This window comes from Cherax quadricarinatus, chromosome 97 (assembly GCF_038502225.1).
Source record: "Cherax quadricarinatus isolate ZL_2023a chromosome 97, ASM3850222v1, whole genome shotgun sequence".
NCBI lineage: Eukaryota > Metazoa > Arthropoda > Malacostraca > Decapoda > Parastacidae > Cherax > Cherax quadricarinatus.
In genome coordinates, this window is record NC_091388.1 from 6,807,565 (window position 1) to 6,830,407 (window position 22,843).

Below are 22,843 nucleotides of genomic sequence, written 5' to 3' on the forward strand. Positions count from 1 at the left end.
ATCTTCTGCTTCTATCAACTTTTCTGTACTCGACTGAAGAAGCCTACTGTGTAGGCGAAACGTTTCAAAATAAAGATACCTAACTGTTGCATATGTGTCTTACCTAACAATCTGTCGGTATTTTATACCATTTTAATGTTCATTCTGTCAGACACTGCAACACAAGGGTATCTTGGTACAGACCATCTACTTCGACAACCTCTACTAGTGAGAACGGCTGGGTTTGAGAAGGACCTGCCCTCCCAAATCAACCTACGTCTCACCTCCTGGCACTATATAAGGCCCGATTCTGTCACTTCAACTTCATATTGTTTCAGACAACCGAACAATGCTCTTCTCCAGACTGAGGGACTGACCACCTCAAAACTTTAAGGGTGATGGACTGATTACATCGTCTTCAAGTATCTTCTGCTTCTATCAACTTTTCTGTACTCGACTGAAGAAGCCTACTGTGTAGGCGAAACGTTTCAAAATAAAGATACCTAACTGTTGCATATGTGTCTTACCTAACAATCTGTCGGTATTTTATACCATTTTAATGTTCATCTTGTCGTAAGGTAATGAATTTCAGTTACTTTTTACATTTATAACCTCAACCTACTAGTTGACAGCCCAAATCCTTAATTTTCTCCCTCCTGGAAAGCACATGCCTTCAAGTCATTAGTTTTATCGTTCATTTTAAGACATTAGGAAATCTAAAAAAGATATACTCTGACCCACGGGCAAGGTGGGAGGATGGTAATAAGTTTTGAATGGCAATCAGTTTTGATGCAAAGTGTTTCCTCTTCCTTGTAAAGAGCCCTTTGCCAAGATCAAAGCACCCCCTCTAGAAATAAATAACAAAAAGGCACAATACCGTGACTGGAACGATACACAAATAACCCGCACATAAAAGAGAGAAGCTTACGACGACGTTTCGGTCCGACTTGGACCAGTGTGACTTTGTCAATGGTCCAAGTCGGACCAAAACGTCGTCGTAAGCTTCTCTCTCTTATGTGCGGGTTATTTGTGTAACCCCCTCTAGAATTAGTATGTTGAGGAGAAAGTTAAACTCATAAGGGTCATACATACAATGCCTAGGGAAGGGGAGGCACTCAAGTTCAATCCTCAGCTAGAAGAAATCTTACAGGGTATCCCCTCTTGAAGGGTGAGACACAAGACAGGAAAATGGAATGAGAATGTCGTTCCAGTGTGTGCACTCCTACAGTCTTCGTCACCATGATGATGAAGGCAAGAATACAGTGAGCTGCAAATTCTTATTTTTACTGTACTCATATTTCATTCCTGAGCCAAGAAAATGGTAACAAGTCAATGGGCATTCATTATGAAATTAACTTGTGCCTTCAGCATTCTAAGGAGAGGGACATTGGACATGAGTCATCCCATACTCACTAAAAACAACATAGCCTCTCTCTACAAAGATGGCAGTAAAGCAATTGCAAAGAGCTACAGATCAATAGCACTAACATCCCATATTGTAAATATCTTTGAAAGGGTTCTAAGAAGCAAGATCACCAACCACCTAGATACCCACCAATTACACAACCCAGGGTAACACAGGTTTAAAGCGGGTCGCTACTGCACCACTATGATAAGGTCCTGGATGCTATAGAGGATAAACAAAATGCGGATGTAGTATACACAGACTTTGCAAAAGCCTTCGAAAAGTGTGACCATGGTGTAATAGTGCACAAAATGCGCAATAAAGGAATAACAGAGAAGTTAGCAGATGGATCTATAACTTCCTGACAAACAGAACACAGAGTAATAATAAAGTCCGAGGCAGCTACAGTGAAAAGCTCTGTTCCACAAGGCACAGTACTCACTCCCATCCTATTCCTCATTCTCATATCTGACAGATGTAAGCCATAGCTCCGTGTCTTCCTTTGCTGATGACACCCTAATTGCCATGACAGTGTCCTCCATTGAAGACACTGCAAGACTCCAAGCGGACATCACTCAAATCTTCAAATGGGCCACTCAAAACAATCTGAAGTTCAATGAAGAGAAATTTCAACTACCCAGACATAGAAAACCTGAGGAAATTAAAACTATCAGGGTATACAACAAATTCTAACCATACAATAGAGCAAAAAAGTAATGTGAAGGACCTGGGAGTGATAATGTCAGAGGATCTTTCCTTCAAAGACCACAACAATGTATCTACTACATCTGCTAGGAAAATGATAAGAGGGATAATTAGAACCTTCAAAATTACTGATGCTAAGCCCATGATGAGTCTCTTCAAATCGCTTGCTCTCTGGAATACTGCTTTGCAATAACTGCCCCCCTTCAAGGCAGGCAAAATTGCTGACCTGGATAGCATGCAGTGAGCTTTCACAGCACACAAGCATGATAAGGCACCTAAAGTACTCCCTGGAATGCAGGCGAGAGCGCTAACATGATAATATACACTTGGAAAATCCTAGAGGGATTAGTACCAAACTTGCACACGAAAATCACCATGAAAGCAAAAGACTCGGCAGGAGATGCAACATTCCCCCAATGAAAAGTATGGGGTGCCACGAGTACAGAGAGAGACACAATAAGTGTCAGGGGGCCCAAGACTGTTCAACTGCCTCCCAGCAAACATAAGGGGGATTACCAATAGACCCCTGGCTGTCTTCAAGAAGGCACAGGACAGGCACCTAAAGTCAGTACCTGACCAGCCGGGCTGTGGTTCGTACGTCAGTTTGCGTGCGGCCAGCAGCAACAGCCTGGTTGATCAGACCATGATCCACCACGAGGCCTGGTCTCAGACCAAGCTGCAGGGTATTGACCCCTGAAACCCTCTCCAGGTATACTTGAATATTTCTAAATTTGTGACTCACTACATAGAGAAAGCAGCACTAAACCTACATAATACACACATCGGCTTGGGGAGCGGGAGGAAATGAGTTAAATAATTCAAAGGAGAAGTCAGGTCAAATTTCCTATATCAAAAACTCTCAATTGCATCATGGAATCTCCAAGGGGTTACTGCATGCAGAGAATATAAGGGATAATTGAAACAATATCTGTATGAGTGAGATGAATGTGTTGAATGATGAAACGTATTTTTGGGGATTTTCTTTCTTTCTGGGTCACCCTGCCTCGGTAGGAGACGTCCAACTTGTTGAAAAAAAAAAAAAATTGAAACAAGTATATACACACCTTTTCTGACAAAATATACAGTTCACTCGTGAAGTAATTTACGTTGGCCAGTTTGTATGAAACAAGTTATACACTTGCTGGAATAAATGTACATTTTTAAGTCTTACTAACTATGGCCTTATTTAAAGGGTAATAATAGCTAGCAAAAAATGTTTAATGTATTTCTTATAACTTCCTGGTAATGTACACGAAGCTTGGCAATGCTAGAACAACTTACTCTTATTGCCAAATAAATATAACTATGTACACTGGTTTGTCTGCCAAAAGGGAGCTCTCCCTCTTCCTGCAAGTCACCGAGTTTTCTTCTATAAATTCCTACATTGTAGAAATATACCCTTAAAAATCATGAAATATTACTAAATGCTTTGTCTTCTATTGTTTGATAGCAACCATATGACCTTGTCTCAACTGGTGACAATCAACTTACCATTTCCCAAGGATGGGCACAGAATCTTAACAAGAGAAATTGAATGTTTAAATTCGTTAAAACTATTCCAATCCAGTCATGGGAATTGGCAGACAACTGTCAAATTATTAATATGGCAGTATTTATTATTACAGTGAATGACAATCTCTCAAGGGTATAATACAACTTGTTACTTGGAGGAAGGTTTGAAAGCAAATTTCCTACTCTTAATTACTATCCACTTGTGCCTCTTTATGTAATATGATATAGCAATGAGTAAAGGAAAGATCATTAGGGCCTTCAAGGCCATTTTTTTGCGTTGATCATGCTCAGGTTCTGAGGCCCATCGAAGGAAGGTCGACACATCTTTGGCCATTTGCGAAGCCGTAGCTGGAGTCCCATCACTGTATTCCATCACCTGTCAGGTACGTGTATAAACAATTACAAATGTCAAAAATAAAATGTTCTCTCTTCTCACTCACACTCACACACATACAGGATCCATACATAGCTTTAAGCAGAGGTATGATAAAGCTCACGGTTCAGGGAGAGTGACCTAGTAGCGACCAGTGAAGAGGCGGGGCCAGGAGCTTGGACTCGACCCCTGCAACCTCAACTAGGTGAGTACAGAGAGGAGAAATAGCTCCATTACTGAGATGAAGAGCCCTAAAGGAAAGTCTTCTTTCAGTGGCTGATGGGTCCTTCTTCCCTATGTTGCAAGAGTTATAATGCAAGTCATGAGTTGCTATACATGTACCAAACTTAGACTAGGTAGCACAGGCTCTTCCTCTCATGGCAAAGATCCAGAATAGACAAAAAGCTTGAGGGGTGTTCCAAATGCCCTAATGCAATGCCAAATCCTAGGCGTCTGAGAGTGAGCACGTGCAGCAGGGGAAGGGGGGGGGGGAGAGAGAGAAACTGAGGATGATCCTGCAGCCTAATGAGAGCTTATCCCTAAGATTCTGGAAATGGGTGAGGCTAGGTATTATACTGAATCATACTTGAGAGCACACTACCACATACAAAGATCACTTATCTACCCAAGTCCACCTGTCAAGAACAGGATGAATTAACTGTATAAAGAAGGCCAAGTTGTGCTGATAGTTAGAGCCCATTTCATAATTATGAGGTTGTCTAGTAGGATTTATTACTAATAACAGTGTCAACACAAGATCTTAGTAGGTGGAGGAATTTCTGATTATTGAAAAAAGTATTCTGTAACACTTAAGGCTGTAATACGAGTGAGCAGAATGCAATAGGAAAGGTGTCGGGGTGAAAGCAATATACCATAATGCAGGAAAAAACCTTTTTGGGCTTTCAAAACATACACCTGTATCATACTTCGGCAAAACTTTCCAATCCTGTCAAACAAAATGATTAAGTTACAATATCATGGCTGGAACATTTCACAAATAACCCACACTTTTAAAGGCAAATTTCCAGTGAACTGAAATGTTATCTAAAGTTGCCTCTCTGGAGTGACTTATTTGTGAAACACAACTTTAGTAAACTCTTTAAATTCTAATATTAATTAACAGATCACCTTTTCCCTGTTACATTTACCAACTAAATGAAGCCTTGGTGCTTCATTACCTAAATTATTAAGAATATTCTTGATGAATATTCTTGATTATCAGGTTTGATTCAAAGGGGAGAGTAGCTTTTGTTCCTTCTAGGCTCTGAGCAAAATCAAGTACAAGAGTGAGCAACTGAACTAGAGGATCAGCAATGCTATATATAAAAAAAAATATAGGCTGGGTTCTATTAAGTAAACAGGAATGAGCAATATACAGTGGACCCCCAGCATTCGATATTAATCCGTTCCTGAGAGCTCATCGAATACCGAAAATATTGAAAAGCGAATAAATTTTCCTCCTAAGAAATAATGGAAATCAAATTAATCCGTGCAAGACACCCAAAAGTATGAAAAAAAATATTTTACCACATGAAATATTAAGCTTAATGCAATAGAATAATTACAAAAACAATAGAATAAGTGACACTTACCTTGAATGAAGATCTGGTGATGATTGATGGGATGGGAGAGGAGTGTGTGGATGGTGTTAGTGTTTAGAAGGGGAATCCCCTTTCATTAGGACTTGAGGTAGCAAGTCCTTTTCCGGGGTTACTTCCCTTCTTTTAATGCCACTAGGACCAGCTTGAGAGTCACTGGACCTCTGTCGCACAACAAATCTGTCCATAGAGCTCTGTACCTCCCGTTATTTTACGATTTGTCTAAAATGGGCCACAACATTGTCTTTGTAATAGTCACCAGCACGGCTTTCAATAGCTGTGTTAGGGTGATTTTCATCGATAAAGGTTTGCAGTTCAATCCACTGTGCACACATTTCCTTAATTTTTGAAGTAGGCACAATGGATTCCACAACTGGCATAGGCTTCTCAGGGTTAACCCCAAACCCTTCAAAATCTTAATTTCCATACTAATTCTCACCCTTTTTACCACAGGGTTGGCACTAGAAGCTTTCTTGGGGCCCATGGTGACTTATTTTGCAGAAACAAGCACCAAAAACAGTGATAATATGGAATGTACCGAATGTATCCTTAGATGCGCGCACATTGGCTGGCTTGTAAACACTGACACACACGGGGCAGTTCAGGCCACATGTGGACACGTCTCGTACGAATTGCATCGAATACTGGGTTTTCAATCGGATACGAAGGCGAAATTTTTGCATTAAAATGCATCGAATACCGAATTTATCGAATACCAGGGGTCCAGTGTACCTCCTTGTAAGGCAGTGTATTTGTCTGTTTTACTATACTTTCTGAAGTATAGCCTTGGGTGAAACATTGTATTGAAGAAGATTATCTGCTACCAGTGTTTTTATCTCAGCTTGTTTGCTTGTCCTACTGTCTACCAGGTAGACTACTGTAAATAACACAGATGTGTTATACCATCTCCAATCTTAAAATAATAACATCTCTCTCACCTCATTGTAAAGGGCTTGGGCCATAGCAATAGCCCCACCGGGGAAGTAAGGGTTGTAGTAGAGACCTTCACGTAATTGTACACCAGCAGGAGGGTCACAGTACCCAGTCAACAAAGAGAAAATGTAATTCTGAAATAAAAATAAGAACATAAGGTGATTTTTTTCCGATTTCCTCAATCATGTGTAATGTAACTTCAGTTTCTAAAGACTACAAATTACATAAAATGCAAAATTTTTTGTTCAAGGCTGGTTAACTGCTATGTTAACAATCAAGTTACCATTGGAGTTTGGGTTAATTTTTCTATGTATATTAGTGATTTGTCTTTCTTAAATAATGAACTATATACAATTTCATTTTATCTCAAGAGAAACAAGTCTTCAAAATTCTGAAAAAAAAATTATGTCAATAACCTATGTGCATGATGAACAAGACACTTGTGCAACATTTTGGTATCTTTATTCTGGAAACGTTTCACCACAGTGGCTTCTTCGCTAGTGGAAGTAGGTCATGTCTATAGGCACGACCTATATAGCCCTTGTGGCTTAGTGCTTCTTTTTGATTATAATAATAATAATAATAATATAGGCACGACCTACTTCCACTCATGGTTATGTCCACTGGTGACTGCCTACCACTGCTCAACCTCCTCCATCTACTCAAATATGCTGCACTTTTGTCAAGACTGATGGACTGAACACATCAACTTCAGGCTGAGGGACTGATTACCCCCAACTACTACTCATCTTCCACTTTTCTCTGCATAGGACTGAAGAAGCCACTGTGTGGGAAAACGTTTCCAGAATAAAGATACCCAAATGTTGCACTAGTGTCTCATTTATCAACTTGTCAGTTTTTGTGAACCCTTTATTCACAGCCTATGTGCATTTTATTCAACAACTCGTACAGACTAAACCATGACGGATTTCCCATGGTAAACTGTCAAGAACTTGAAGAGAAGACAAATAATAAAATGGCACAATACCATTACTGGAACAATACACAAATAACCTGCACATAGGACAGAGGAGCTAATGACAACGTTTCGGTCCTACTTGGACCATTTACATAGTCACACTAACAGAAAGTAGAGAAGGAGGGAGTTTATGTAGGCCAGCAGACAGGGACAGGACAAGAGAGGTAATAGAGGAAAATGATAAGTAGTGTTAGAGGTAGTAGTAGTAGTACTGGAGTCAGTTAAAGACTAAGAAAGAGGAACACTGGCCATTCTCTTTCTGACAGACTCAGGGAGCACAAAAGTAGTGTCAGGCTTGCCAACACCAACAATGCTCTTTTCTGTCATGTCTAGAGATCACAGTCATCCTACTGACTGGTCTTCTGCTAAATCTGTCTACCCTACGTTTAACTTTCACAGTCGCCGTCTGGTTGAATCCTCCCTTATACAAAACTTTCCCTGTATGAATCTTAGTCCTGGCTTTGTCTCTGTAGATGTCTTCTCCCATACAATGTAAAATGCTCCAAACCTCAGAACACCGTGACTTAACCTGATTCTTGATTCTCCCCTTCTCTCTCTTCTTTCCTCTTTCTCCTTTGGGTTTTTTTTCTTCTGCCTTGAGTATTGGGTCCTTTATTATTTTTCCCTCCTCTGTGTTCTTGTTCCTACCTTTCGTGGGCTCCTAGCTCCCTTGCAGTGCTCCTCTTTCTTAGTCTAACTGACTCTGCTACTCCTACCTCTACCACTACTTCTCATCTTCCTCTACTACCTCTCTTGTCCCCTCCCTGTCTGCTGGCTTATATACACTCCCACTCCTTTCTGTTAGTGTGACTTTGTAAATGGTCCAAGTCGGACTGAAACGTCGTCTTAAGCTACTCTCTCCTATGTGCAGGTTATTTGTGTATTGAAGAGAAGACATCACATAACAAGCATTCGTGGGGGATGCCAAAAGCTTGTTATACAATATGTCTTCACAATAATGGTACTGCTCAATATTCACTTAATGGCCCATGCAAAAAAGTATGTTATAGTACCCATAATTTATCACTGATGCTTAATGTAAATGCCCAGCTTTTACATTACGAAGGATAACTGACCTATAAAATGTACCATAGTAAATACAAAACTCACCATCGTGTTCACAAATTAATGTCAGACAAAAAGGGGTTAAACTGAATCATGAAACTGTACTGACACGATTGCAAACAAACCACACCACAGGCGGGGATTGAACTCGTGGCAAGTAAGCCCGGAATTTTATAACTAGCCATGAGTTCAAAACCTCCATGGTATGGTTTGGCAAGATGAAATTTTTATCAAATTATTATGAAACAGACAAATATAACTGACAATTTAAAGTTTTTTGTTCAGTGCAACTATTATCACATTTCCAATAAAGGAACAGTGTGTAACCCATTTAGAAGACTGCAACACTAACGCAGGTGAATGCAAAAGTCACAATACTGTCAAGAAAAATCTTTAACCAACAATCAATTAGGAACAAAAATATAAAAAGACATTTAAGCCAGAAATGTCTTCCAGAGTGTCCTCCCCAAATTGAATTGGCTGTGACCGGGCAAGTAATACATACCTCTCCTCCATGTCGGGCTGCTGTTATGTAAGAAAAATCTGGAGGAAGGGCACCATTGTTGGCAGCACGAGCAGCTTCATCGTTAGGATAGGGATTTGGGAAATAGTCAGACAATTTGCCTGGCCTCTGAAACATGTGACCCTCTTCATTAGGTCCATCGGTTATCTGCAAATAAAATATTACAACGTTAAACTAGGTAATTTTACCATTATTACCAACCCAAGAAAATATTAGGTAAATGGACACAAATGCAACTAATTTGACATTTTATTGTGGCAACATTTCACTCTCCGTAATGGCCATAATGTCAAGCCATAATGGCTTGATAAAGTTCCTGGAGAACAAAGCTTTGCTACAATAAAATGGCACATTAGTCACAGCCGTGTCCATTTACCTAGCATAAAAATAGACTTTTTAGGTAGTAGGTTGGTAGACAGCAACCGCCCAGGGAGGTACTACCGTCCTGCCAAGTGAGTGTAAAACGAAAGCCTGTAATTGTTTTACATGATGGTAGGATTGCTGGTGTCCTTTTTTCTGTCTCATGAACATGCAAGATTTCAGGTATGTCTTGCTACTTCTACTTACACTTAGGTCACACAACACATACATGTACAAGCATATGTATACACACCGCTCTGGGTTTTCTTCTATTTTCTTACTAGCTCTTGTTCTTGTTTATTTCCTCTTATCTCCATGGGGAAGTGGAACAGAATTCTTCCTCCGTAAGCTATGCGTGTTGTAAGAGGCGACTAAAATGCCAGGAGCAAGGGGCTAGTAACCCCTTCTCCTGTATATATTACTAAATGTGAAAGGAGAAACTTTTGTTTTTCCTTTTGGGCCACCCTGCCTTGGTGGGATACAGCCGATGTGTTGAAAGAAAAGAAGAAGAAAAATAGACTTACAGCTCAGTGCTGCTTTTTCAACCTTTCACTAGGATCCTGATTTTTACTAGGATTCCTGATTTTCCCTATTATTTTTACTATTCCTTGATAATGTGACAAACCACTGGGAATTTCACTTTTTTTCAGAGGTTTTTTTCCATATTGTGATATCTCCTGTTTACTGTGATCTTATTGTAACAATATACTGCATAATTATAATGATTATGCTAAATACTTCCTAAACGTAAGACAGACGTAACTTAAACATACCTGTACACTCTCAGCTTCTTCCTTGGCTTCTGCTTCAGTGTGGGACACTCCAATCAGGTTACGGAAAGCAACGTACTTCAAGGAATGGCATGCAGCGCACACATTCTTGTACACCTGAAAGCATGTGAATAATGTAAAATTCATTATTTTACAAAGACAAACTGTGAACACTGACAAAGGGTGAAGCATAAAAATGCAGTTTTCATTTGCTTGATTAACTACTGCTCAGGAACACCTTCCATATTAATTTTTAACCAAGTTGGCAAACTTAAATTGTAATATACATTCTTCTTTATCTTTCAACACACCGGCCGTATCCCACCGAGGCAGGGTGGCCCAAAAAGAAAAACATAAGTTTCTCTTTTCAAATTTAGCAATATATACAGGAGAAGAGGTTACTAGCCCCTTGCTCCTGGCATTTTAGTTGCCTCTTACAACACACATGGCTTACGGAGGAAGAATTCTGTTCCACTTCCCCATGAAGATAAGAGGAAATAAACAAGAACAAGAACTAGAAAGAAAATAGAAAAAAACCCAGAGGGGTTTGTATATATGTATGCTTGTACATGTACGTATAGTGTGACCTAAGTGTGAGTAGAAGTAGCAAGATGTACCTGAAATCTGTAATATATATATATACAGGGAAAATGCTTGTAACAGATAGGTGAACTGTATATATAAATCTATATGTACTCCTGTTAACCCTTTTGGGGCCTAGTTCCTAGGCTTTTTGTGTCCATATGCTCTCATGCTACCATCCACAGGATGGATATGGGGTAAACAATAAACTAGCCTTAGCATGCGTGCCAAACCTGGCATGCCAACAACTCTTTCCGGCATGCTAACCTCTGGACTCATCTCAAAAAAAAAAAAAAAAAAAAAAAAAAAAAAAATTTATCATGTATCCATTCCAAGAAAAGCAGGGAAACAGTCCCCTATGTTCCCAAAGATTTTGTATCAAAGATATGGCCAACTTTGGCACACACATTTACAAAGGTTGCCCACCCCTGCCCTATGAAATAAATAAATTACAATAGTATATGTGTATATGAAAACCTGTTCCATGGCAGTATTCGCCTAGTTTAAATTTTACACGATAAATTAAGCTTAAGAGTTCCAAGACAAAAATAAAAAAAAAAAACTTCGGGTTTAATATTCTTTCACAAAATAATAGCCGAGCAGTGGTTAGTAAAAACACACAAATTTATGATTCAATGTCATTATTTCGGTCATGGAGAAGAGAGGAACCCATAAAGAAAATGCAGTACCTGGGAAATGGGGTAAGTGGAGATAACCAATTTTTTTTTTTTAAGAAAACTTGATACATTAGCAGTGTGCTGCTACCCTATTCTAATGCATATACTAATTACAGTAGGTAGTAGGTTGGTAGACAGCAACCACCCAGGGAAGTACTACCGTCCTGCCAGATGACTGTGAAACAGAAACCTCTAACTGTTTTGCATGATGGTAAGATTGCTGGTTTCTTTTTCTGTCTCATAAACATGCTAGATAACAGGGATATCTTGCTACTCCTACTTACACTTTGGTCACACTTCACAGACACGTACATGCATATATATATACATACATCTAGGTTTCTCTCCTTTTTCTAAATAGCTCTTGTTCCTCTTTATTTCTTCTATTGTCCATGGGGAAGTGGAAAAGAATCTTTCCTCCGTAAGCCATGCGTGTCGTATGAGGCGACTAAAATGCCGGGAGCAATGGGCTAGTAACCCCTTCTCCTGTAGACATTTACTAAAAAAGAGAAGAAGAAAAACTTTATAAAACTGGGATGCTTAAATGTGCGTGGATGTAGTGCGGATGACAAGAAACAGATGATTGCTGTTGTTATGAATGAAAAGAAGTTGGATGTCCTGGCCCTAAGCGAAACAAAGCTGAAGGGGGTAGGAGAGTTTCAGTGGGGGGAAATAAATGGGATTAAATCTGGAGTATCAGAGAGTTAGAGCAAAGGAAGGGGTAGCAGTAATGTTAAATGATCAGTTATGGAAGGAGAAAAGAGAATATGAATGTGTAAATTCAAGAATTATGTGGATTAAAGTAAAGGTTGGATGCGAGAAGTGGGTCATAATAAGGGTGTATGCACCTGGAGAAGAGAGGAATGCAGAGGAGAGAGAGAGATTTTGGGAGAAGTAAATGTATAGGAGCCTTTGAACCAAGTGAGAGAGTAATTGTGGTAGGGGACCTGAATGCTAAAGTAGGAGAAACTTTTAGAGAGGGTGTGGTAGGTAAGTTTGGGGTGCCAGGTGTAAATGATAATGGGAGCCCTTTGATTGAACTTTGTATAGAAAGGGGTTTAGTTATAGGTAATACATATTTTAAGAAAAAGAGGATAAATAAGTATACAAGATATGATGTAGGGCGAAATGACAGTAGTTTGTTGGATTATGTATTGGTAGATAAAAGACTGTTGAGTAGACTTCAGGATGTACATGTTTATAGAGGGGCCACAGATATATCAGATCACTTTCTAGTTGTAGCTACACTGAGAGTAAAAGGTAGATGGGATACAAGGAGAATAGAAGCATCAGGGAAGAGAGAGGTGAAGGTTTATAAACTAAAAGAGGAGGCAGTTAGGGTAAGATATAAACAGCTATTGGAGGATAGATGGGCTAATGAGAGCATAGGCAATGGGGTCGAAGAGGTATGGGGTAGGTTTAAAAATGTAGTGTTAGAGTGTTCAGCAGAAGTTTGTGGTTACAGGAAAGTGGGTGCAGGAGGGAAGAGGAGCGATTGGTGGAATGATGATGTAAAGAGAGTAGTAAGGGAGAAAAAGTTAGCATATGAGAAGTTTTTACAAAGTAGAAGTGATGCAAGGAGGGAAGAGTATATGGAGAAAAAGAGAGGGGTTAAGAGAGTGGTGAAGCAATGTAAAAAGAGAGCAAATGAGAGAGTGGGTGAGATGTTATCAACAAATTTTGTTGAAAATAAGAAAAAGTTTTGGAGTGAGATTAACAAGTTAAGGAAGCCTAGAGAAAAAATGGATTTGTCAGTTAAAAATAGGAGAGGAGTGTTATTAAATGGAGAGTTAGAGGTATTGGGAAGATGGAGGGAATATTTTGAGGAATTGTTAAATGTTGATGAAGATAGGGAAGCTGTGATTACGTGTATGGGGCAAGGAGGAATAACATCTTGTAGGAGTGAGGAAGAGCCAGTTGTGAGTGTGGGGGAAGTTCGTGAGGCAGTAGGTAAAATGAAAGGGGGTAAGGCAGCTGGGATTGATGGGATAAAGATAGAAATGTTAAAAGCAGGTGGAGATATAGTTTTGGAGTGGTTGGTGCAATTATTTAATAAATGTATGGAAGAGGGTAAGGTACCTAGGGATTGGCAGAGAGCATGCATAGTTCCTTTGTATAAAGGCAAAGGGGATAAAAGAGAGTGCAAAAATTATAGGGGGATAAGTCTGTTGAGTATACCTGGTAAAGTGTATGGTAGAGTTATAATTGAAAGAATTAAGAGTAAGACGGAGAATAGGATAGCAGATGAACAAGGAGGCTTTAGGAAAGGTAGGGGGTGTGTGGTCCAGGTGTTTACAGTGAAACATATAAGTGAACAGTATTTAGATAAGGCTAAAGAGGTCTTTGTGGCATTTATGGATTTGGAAAAGGCGTATGACAGGGTGGATAGGGGGGCAATGTGGCAGATGTTGCAAGTGTATGGTGTAGGAGGTAGGTTACTGAAAGCAGTGAAGAGTTTTTACGAGGATAGTGAGGCTCAAGTTAGAGTATGTAGGAAAGAGGGAAATTTTTTCCCAGTAAAAGTAGGCCTTAGACAAGGATGTGTGATGTCACCGTGGTTGTTTAATATATTTATAGATGGGGTTGTAAGAGAAGTAAATGCGAGGGTCTTGGCAAGAGGCGTGGAGTTAAAAGATAAAGAATCTCACACAAAGTGGGAGTTGTCACAGCTGCTCTTTGCTGATGACACTGTGCTCTTGGGAGATTCTGAAGAGAAGTTGCAGAGATTGGTGGATGAATTTGGTAGGGTGTGCAAAAGAAGAAAATTAAAGGTGAATACAGGAAAGAGTAAGGTTATGAGGATAACAAAAAGATTAGGTGATGAAAGATTGGATATCAGATTGGAGGGAGATAGTATGGAGGAGGTGAACGTATTCAGATATTTGGGAGTGGACGTGTCAGCGGATGGGTCTATGAAAGATGAGGTGAATCATAGAATTGATGAGGGAAAAAGAGTGGTGCACTTAGGATTCTGTGGAGACAAAGAACTTTGTCCTTGGAGGCAAAGAGGGGAATGTATGAGAGTATAGTTTTACCAACGCTCTTATATGGGTGTGAAGCGTGGGTGATGAATGTTGCAGCGAGGAGAAGGCTGGAGGCAGTGGAGATGTCATGTCTGAGGGCAATGTGTGGTGTGAATATAATGCAGAGAATTCGTAGTTTGGAAGTTAGAAGGAGGTGCGGGATTACCAAAACTGTTGTCCAGAGGGCTGAGGAAGGGTTGTTGAGGTGGTTCGGACATGTAGAGAGAATGGAGCGAAACAGAATGACTTCAAGAGTATATCAGTCTGTAGTGGAAGGAAGGCGGGGTAGGGGTCGGCCTAGGAAAGGTTGGAGGGAGGGGGTAAAGGAGGTTTTGTGTGCGAGGGGCTTGGACTTCCAGCAGGCATGCGTGAGCGTGTTTGATAGGAGTGAATGGAGACAAATGGTTTTTAATACTTGACGTGCTGTTGGAGTGTGAGCAAAGTAACATTTATGAAGGGATTCAGGGAAACCGGCAGGCCGGACTTGAGTCCTGGAGATGGGAAGTACAGTGCCTGCACTCTGAAGGAGGGGTGTTAATGTTGCAGTTTAAAAACTGTAGTGTAAAGCACCCTTCTGGCAAGACAGTGATGGAGTGAATGATGGTGAAAGTTTTTCTTTTTCGGGCCACCCTGCCTTGGTGGGAATCGGCCAGTGTGATAATAATAAAAAAATACTAATTACACTGGAAACAGTAGTCAGTCATGTTTCCCTGTCATATTTCATCACAGAGGATGGGGCTCATACAAGGTGTTGAAATCTTGTCAGCCTGAGTTGGGAGATTTCAGTATGGTAATGAGGATACTGTCAAGCATTCCAGCAACGGTTCATCAGCTACAGGAGTTTCAAAGATTTCCTTCCAGCATAGCTAGAGTTACTTTCATTTGAGAACTGCCATCTCTTAGAATAGCCTATCACATACATAGGAGAAGGTCATGATTCAATAAACATTCACAGCAGCATTGAGATGTGGAACTGAATCAATTCCACAAAATATAAATATGAACTGGAAGATTTTTCAGTTAATCCTGAACATGTGAAAATTCACTTGAAGAATGTGGGGGGTGATTAACTTGTTACTCTCAGTTTGTTTCATGGTGAACATAATGCACAGTGAACTCCATAATAGTAAAGTTTGTTCCTCTATTACATTCACAAAGCACTAGAGCAGTTTGGTCATACAGCTATACCAACATCCTATCAAGCGTTATCAAATGTACACTATCATTTTCAACTTGCTGCTGGCATGATCAATTCCCTCTCATAACCTACTGACTAGTAAACAATTCAGCGATCAGTCTGGAAACTAATGCACAGTATACTATTAAACTATGATGACACTCTCAGCAATAGTTTCAAGGATTAAATGGATGGGCAAACTGTATTTACCTAGATTTTAAATAAGCTCTTGATAAAAGTTCTTCATGATATTAATTTGGAAGCCTCAGAACCTAGGAGGAATAAAAAATTAAATTACTAAAATGGAAGAATGACAGAAAAATGAGTTATCAGGAAATAAATAAAATTATGGAGAGATGTTAGCATTTGATGCAGAAACATTAGGTGCAATAAATAAAAATGCTGGTCTCTTAAGGATGACCGAGTAAATGTAGTAAAAGGAGTGATAAACAGATGATGGAATTTAATGTAGATAAATGCCATGTAAAAGAAATGAGAAAGGGTGAAACAAGGCTACAGAAAGAAAGATTGATAAAATATTTAGTGCCAGACAGATAAATGGATATGGGAGTTAAAAAATTGTCACTGGAAGATCATAGACATAACTGCCAGAAACTTGTGTGCTACAATACTTCTGTGAATTATAAAACTTTTTTAATTATAGGAACGGGAAAATGTCTAAAAGACGGCATACACAAAGTCAAAATTGGAATATGTAGCAGTGGAGTTGTGCCCACTGCTTGGATACATTTAAAGTTCCAAAGAGCAGCTACAAAACAGTTATCAATTAAAATACGAGTTATGATTAACCCTTTCAGTAGGCCATCAGATAGAACCACGTCACTGAGGCCAGGGTCCCTCACATAGTTCAATGTCATGAGCTCGGTTTATTCATATAAGCTGTGAGTGGGAAGTTTTAGCCTGGATATGAGAGAATGGGTCTGCACGGTGAGTGTGCACAGTATACATAAAAAAAAAAAAAAAAAAAAAACCTTCCCCACAGAGTGTTTGATGGGAAAAGCAAAACTACGACTATGTTTGGTTTAAAATAGCAATAGTTGTTTACTAGGATGGTTTTTATGGTTTTATTGGGTTTCTTGGTATCATGTGGCAGAATGGACGACATACTAATGAAATACAGTGGACCCCCGGTTAACGATATTTTTTCCATTTCAGGTGCCAGTACTGACCGAATTTGTTCCCATAAGGAATATTGTGAAGTAGATTAGTCCATTTCAGACCCCCAAACATACACGTACAAATGCACTTACATAAATACACTTATATAATTGGTCGCATTGGGAGGTGATCGTTAAGCGGGGGTCCACTGTACAGATGATTTTGTTTGGTTTCAGGACTGGAAGTAGCAGAAATATTTGATTTCTGCATTTGGTTCTGAGGACAGGTAAGGCCCCTACACCCTCAGTATGTTTTATGGATTTTGAATAGGTGGTTTGATTAGATTAATCGAATGCTGTAAACCACGATCATTCCTGGTTATGTTTTAATATCTGGGAAGCAGAGTAAAACATCTAAATTTGTGTGAATATGAATTCATAATGGAAGGTAAGTGTAATATCCAAAAGGCCTGGCAATTTGACTAATGAACAGAAAATGTTTTAGAGCCAGGAATGTCTAAACTGTTTATTTTTCACTTTTTAAATTGATATTTTTTGAATTGTATAAAATTACTCAAATTACCAACTTCTGTATACTTTTGAATGGGCAAGTTCTTGTGCTCAATCAATGGAAAAGAAGGCATATTAGTGAAACAGCCAAGAATCTGGTCAAAAGGAACAACAAAACTGACTTAAAATAGGACTCAAAGTCAGCAATGCTTAAATTGTGCAGACAGCTAACTGCACCTGCATAATTGTGTTATGTTTTCCATCAAATGTCGTACTTCTGGTATCATTACCCTAAGAAAAAGATTCTCCAACATTTAAAAAAAGTGGACACTGGGAGCAACATTAATTTCTGGAGTCTGGACAGTGAAAAGGTTAAAGGATGAAAGCGGTAAAAACATGACCTTTCTGGTTGATTGGAGGAGGGGTAATACGACAACCACATTTAAGGCCATAAAAGGACATGAACAATTAGACAGGATTTTCTTGCACCTGCTAAAGGGCTAACAATCAGACACAGTTGTAAACTGAGAAAGTGGAATTGAGGGATACAGGAAATTTATCTTCATAGAGTGGTAGATAAACAGAATGAATTACAAGAGGAGACCAAGTGCTTCAATTACAGGAAATTTAAAAAACATACGTAGATAAGACACATGCAACAGTTAGGTATCTTTATTTCGAAACGTTTCGCCTACACAGTAGGCTTCTTCAGTCGAGTACAGAAAAGTTGATAGAAGCAGAGGAGACTTGAAGACGATGTAATCAGTCCATCACCCTTAAAGTTTTGAGGTGGTCAGTCCCTCAGTCTGTACTCGACTGAAGAAGCCTACTGTGTAGGCGAAACGTTTCGAAATAAAGATACCTAACTGTTGCATATGTGTCTTACCTAACAACCTGTCGGTATTTTATACCATTTTAATGTTCAATATATGTAGAGTAAACAAATCATTGAATGCAGGACACCACGAGCACAGTTTTGCTCCTGTGGCTACAAATACATAGTTACTTGTAGCCATGGGGGCAATTCAACACAGCTGTCACATATACTACATTCCTGAAGGCAAAGACTAATCCTAGAAAATAAAAAAGCAACCACATAAATAAACTTAAGTTAAAATAGCAGAAGTTCACAATAAAAAATAAACAACACCTGACTGAGATACTACTAACCTCGTATCCACGGCGGATGGATGCATGGTCGAAGGATGAAAAATAACCATTGTGAGGCCAGGGGAATGTGGTACAGTGCAATTCCAACTCCGAGGCCTTCACAGACTCATTAAGAGCATAAACCATACCTGCAGCTCCTCCTCCTAGCACACCCATAACACCAAGCACCTGAACAATGAATTGTTTATCAGTTATGCATTACTTAGATGTTGTTTAAAAAGAAAAAAATACCGATTATTTTTTTTTATAAAATGATAAATTACAAAGAAACACTGAAGAAGCTAAACATGCAAGAATAAAAACACAATGTTGTATATACAATACGTAACTAAAACAAAACTGAAGAAAAATACTTTAAAAAATCACATCATACTTACAGCTTTCCTTGTAGTTGTCATGTCTCTTAGTGTTGAGAACTTGGCTGTTGGCTGAAAAAAGTAATAAATATTACTAGTAAGTATATAACCATTATAAAACTATTACCTTTAAAAAACAAAATTTCAACCCCCCCCCCTCATTTCCAGTGTAAAACTTTAAAATTGAATGTAAAAATGACAAATAAGATATTGCCTAGGAACATAATGAGATAAGACTATCATGCATACAGGAAAATGTAAAATTTATTTCAATATGTTTACCTAGGTATAATGGTAGGGTTTTTTTTCTCATTCATGATTACCTTTCCCAGGTATAAGATTTATTCAGATTTTTAACCCTGAGTGTTAGCCACCAATGAAATTCAGCGTGTCATCCAGGTCTGTCTTATTTCTATTGTGGTCCTTCAATCATGTCATGCCCACTGCTTCAGTTATTTTGTCTGTTCTCGTGACTTTCACGATCCTTCTACACACAGGATAGAAAAGAATGTCAGTAGAGGGCCATTATTTGTTTGTTACCCCTGTTTACTGTCCCTTTTCTCCTTGCCTTCACTCGCTCTTGACTTCTCTTCCCCCCAGGATGCCACCCACACCAGTCAACTGACACCCAGGTATCTACTTACTGCTAGGTGAACAGGGACAGCAGGTGTAAGAAAACATGCCCAATGTTTCTACTCTGTTGAGGATTGAATCATGGATACTCAGTATGCGATGCAAGAACGTTGCTTAAATTATTCGGCAGGAAATGCGAAACCTTTAATGGAAAACTAATCTGAAGGATCTGGGAGTGATAATGTCAAAGAATCTCACTTTCAAAGATTACAACAGTGTATCTACCACATCTGTTAGGAAAATGATAGGATGGATAAAAAAACATTCAAAACTAGGGATGCCAAGCAAATGATGATTCTCTTCAAATTGCTTGTACTCTCTAGGCTGGAATATTGCTGTACACTAACTGCCCCTTTCAAGGCAGGTGAAATTGCTGGTCTGGACAATTTAGAGAATTTTAACTGCACATGTAAATACAATAAAGCACGTAAATAACTGGTAACTGTGAAAATCCCTTGACCTGTACTCCTTGGAACACAGGCGAGAAAGATACATGATAATATACACCTGGAAATCCTAGAGGGGCTAGTCCCAAATCTGCACTCGGAAATCACTCTACTAAAGCAAACGACTCAATAGGAGATGCAACATCCCCCAATGAAAAGCAGAAGTGTCACGAGTATGCTAAGAGACAACACGGTAAGTGTCAGGGGCCCAAAACTGTTCAACTGCCTCCCAGCATACATAAGAGGGATTACCAATAGACCCCTGACTGTCTTCAAGAAGGCACTGGACAGACACCAAGTCAGTACCTGACCAGCCGGACTGTGGTTCATACGTCAGTTTACGTGAGGCCAGTATTAATGACCTGGTTGACGAGGTCTTGACCCACCACAAGACCTGGTCATGAACCGAGCTGCCGGGGTGTTGACCCCCATAACACCCTCCAGGTCATACAGCACTTAATATAGGTTGTACACTAATAACCCACACATAGGAGAATGGAACTTATGACAACCTTAAAGACCCAGGTTGGACCAAAACGTCATCATAGGTGTCATTCTCCTATGCGCGGGTTATCTAGCAAGTTTATTCAGGTATGCACAAATACAGTTACACATTATTATTATTATAAAAGAAGTGCTAAACCACAAGGGCTATACAGCACTGCATACAGTTACACAGACTATCATACATCGCAGCATGTGTAGACGGTACTGTACATGCATCACGGTATCGTATCTTTTTCATATACGTTGGATGAAGACACGAGTGGGCGAGTTAGACCTGTCTAGCATGGGTGGAAACGGCAGGTGGAAACATTCGACACGTTTCCTTACACCTGTTGTCCTGTTCACCTAGCAGCAAATAGGTACCTGGGTGTTAGTGGACTGGTGTGGGTGGCATCCTGGGTGTTAGTGGACTGGTGTGGGTGGCATCCTGGGTGTTAGTGGACTGGTGTGGGTGGCATCCTGGGTGTTAGTGGACTGGTGTGGGTGGCATCCTGGGTGTTAGTGGACTGGTGTGGGTGGCATCCTGGGTGTTAGTGGACTGGTGTGGGTGGCATCCTGGGTGTTAGTGGACTGGTGTGGGTGGCATCCTGGGTGTTAGTGGACTGGTGTGGGTGGCATCCTGGGTGTTAGTGGACTGGTGTGGGTGGCATCCTGGGTGTTAGTGGACTGGTGTGGGTGGCATCCTGGGTGTTAGTCGACTGGTGTGGGTGGCATCCTGGGTGTTAGTGGACTGGTGTGGGTGGTATCCTGGGTGTTAGTGGACTGGTGTGGGTGGCATCCTGGGGGACAAGATTAAGAACATAAGAACATAAGAACGAAGGAACACTGCAGAAGGCCTACTGGCCCATGCGAGGCAGGTCCAAGTCTCCTACCGGCTTAAGCCAATGCACCCAACCTAGTCAGGTCAGGTCACATTGACTTAAGGGAGGAACACGGCAACTGACCTGTTAGCACAAGCTATCAGGTCTAACTCACACCCACCCACATCTACTCATGTATTTATCCAACCTATTTTTAAAGCTACACAACGTTCTGGCCTCTATAACTGTACTTGGGAGTTTGTTCCACTCATCCACAACTCTATTACCAAACCACAATGGAAATAAGTTAGACAGTCCTCGATGACGCACTGACTTTCTTGGGTTATCCTGGGTGGCTAACCCTCCGGGGTTAAAAATCCGAACGAAATCTTATCTTATCTCTGTCAATAGGCCTACAAGAGAGCTTCATTAGCCTCGTTCATATATCCTTGACAGACATAACTGTCACCACATATTTAGAAACCATTACAATTAATATTTATGGTTTAATCAAACATTTAACACAAACATTGTTGCTTCTTGCAATATACAAATTATATTTTGATAAGCACTAAACCCTGAGGGGTCAGTGTCTGGGAATGGGAGACTTCAGGTTCAATCCAAGAACAGACAATTCCTTGGATCAAGAGCCCCCTCACTAGCATCATGGAGCCTCCCTTGAGGGTTTTAACACAAAGTCCAGTTCCTTGGATCAAGATCCCCTCCCTTGAGGTATAAAATATTTCCTACACGAAGTCTCAGTGGAAACTTCCATTCATTTGGTCAGCCAAGGTTAAACTTCATGTTATTCACTATATAAAACCACTGTGAAAATTTGGAAGTATATAAGATCTCCAAATCAAAACTTGTAATAAGAAATATGTTATAAATATGTGGAGTATTGATATAAACAAACTTGTACGGTTGCAACATAAATGTTTTTCTACTGACCAGAACCTCGAGCAGCAACATTATAACACACACTGACATACAGGTAGCACTTCAAGGTAAATGGGTAGAATGACAGGCGATATTTACCTGCAAAGCAAGCCATGGCACAGAAGCCTTTAATAAACCGGCTCGGGCAACTCGGGTGGCAGTGCCGGCCATCTTGGAAAGTGAAGACTGGCGAGACTAATCGATGTTTTATTTTCATTTTATTATTATTATTCCATATTATTATTCAACAAACTACTCTACTCAAGTATTTTAAAATAATTTATATTTTTCTAATTGGTTTGTATATATTTGCGGCTTGTTTAGTTGAAATAATATGACAATGATGTGTTTCACTTACATTTGCCGTGTTTTGTCTTCTAAAACTATCAGCTGTTTAGTAACAAATCAACAAAGACTTCTAATACAAAAATATTTATATGTAATTATGATTTTATATGTTTTTATAAAGTAAAGTAAATATATAAATATATAGAGCTTTATGTTGCTTCAATATATAAACCTTCTCTTGCATTTCATAGCGCACAAAATAATTTATATGTTAAATTATTACTTTTTGGACAGATAAAATATATAGTTTTGAATATAATGCTAATATAAATATTTTATAATTTGTTATAGAGGTTTATAATGGATTACAAAGATAAAAGTGCGTTCTTCGCAATTTCTAAAAGTATTGGAACTT

The 22,843-nt window shown here is 39.5% G+C and overlaps 1 protein-coding gene across 2 annotated transcripts; it reads right to left on the reverse strand.

Annotated features, from left to right (window-relative positions):
* Positions 1-3,298: 3,298 nt before the first annotated feature.
* Cyt-c1 (Cytochrome c1) lies at positions 3,299-22,346 on the reverse strand. Of its 2 annotated transcripts, none has more exons than XM_053800213.2 (7): positions 22,240-22,346; positions 18,837-18,887; positions 18,460-18,627; positions 10,206-10,319; positions 9,055-9,219; positions 6,511-6,639; positions 3,299-3,977 (listed from the first exon to the last, which is right to left on the reverse strand). In XM_053800213.2, exons 1-7 carry the CDS (start codon positions 22,309-22,311, stop codon positions 3,750-3,752), a joined length of 927 nt encoding a protein of 308 aa, XP_053656188.2. In that variant the 5' UTR covers positions 22,312-22,346; the 3' UTR covers positions 3,299-3,749. The 2 variants fall into 2 exon arrangements, with proteins under 2 accessions (XP_053656188.2, XP_053656189.2); XM_053800214.2 differs by lacking the exon at positions 22,240-22,346 and adding an exon at positions 22,153-22,235.
* Between the last annotated feature and the right edge of the window lie 497 nt (positions 22,347-22,843).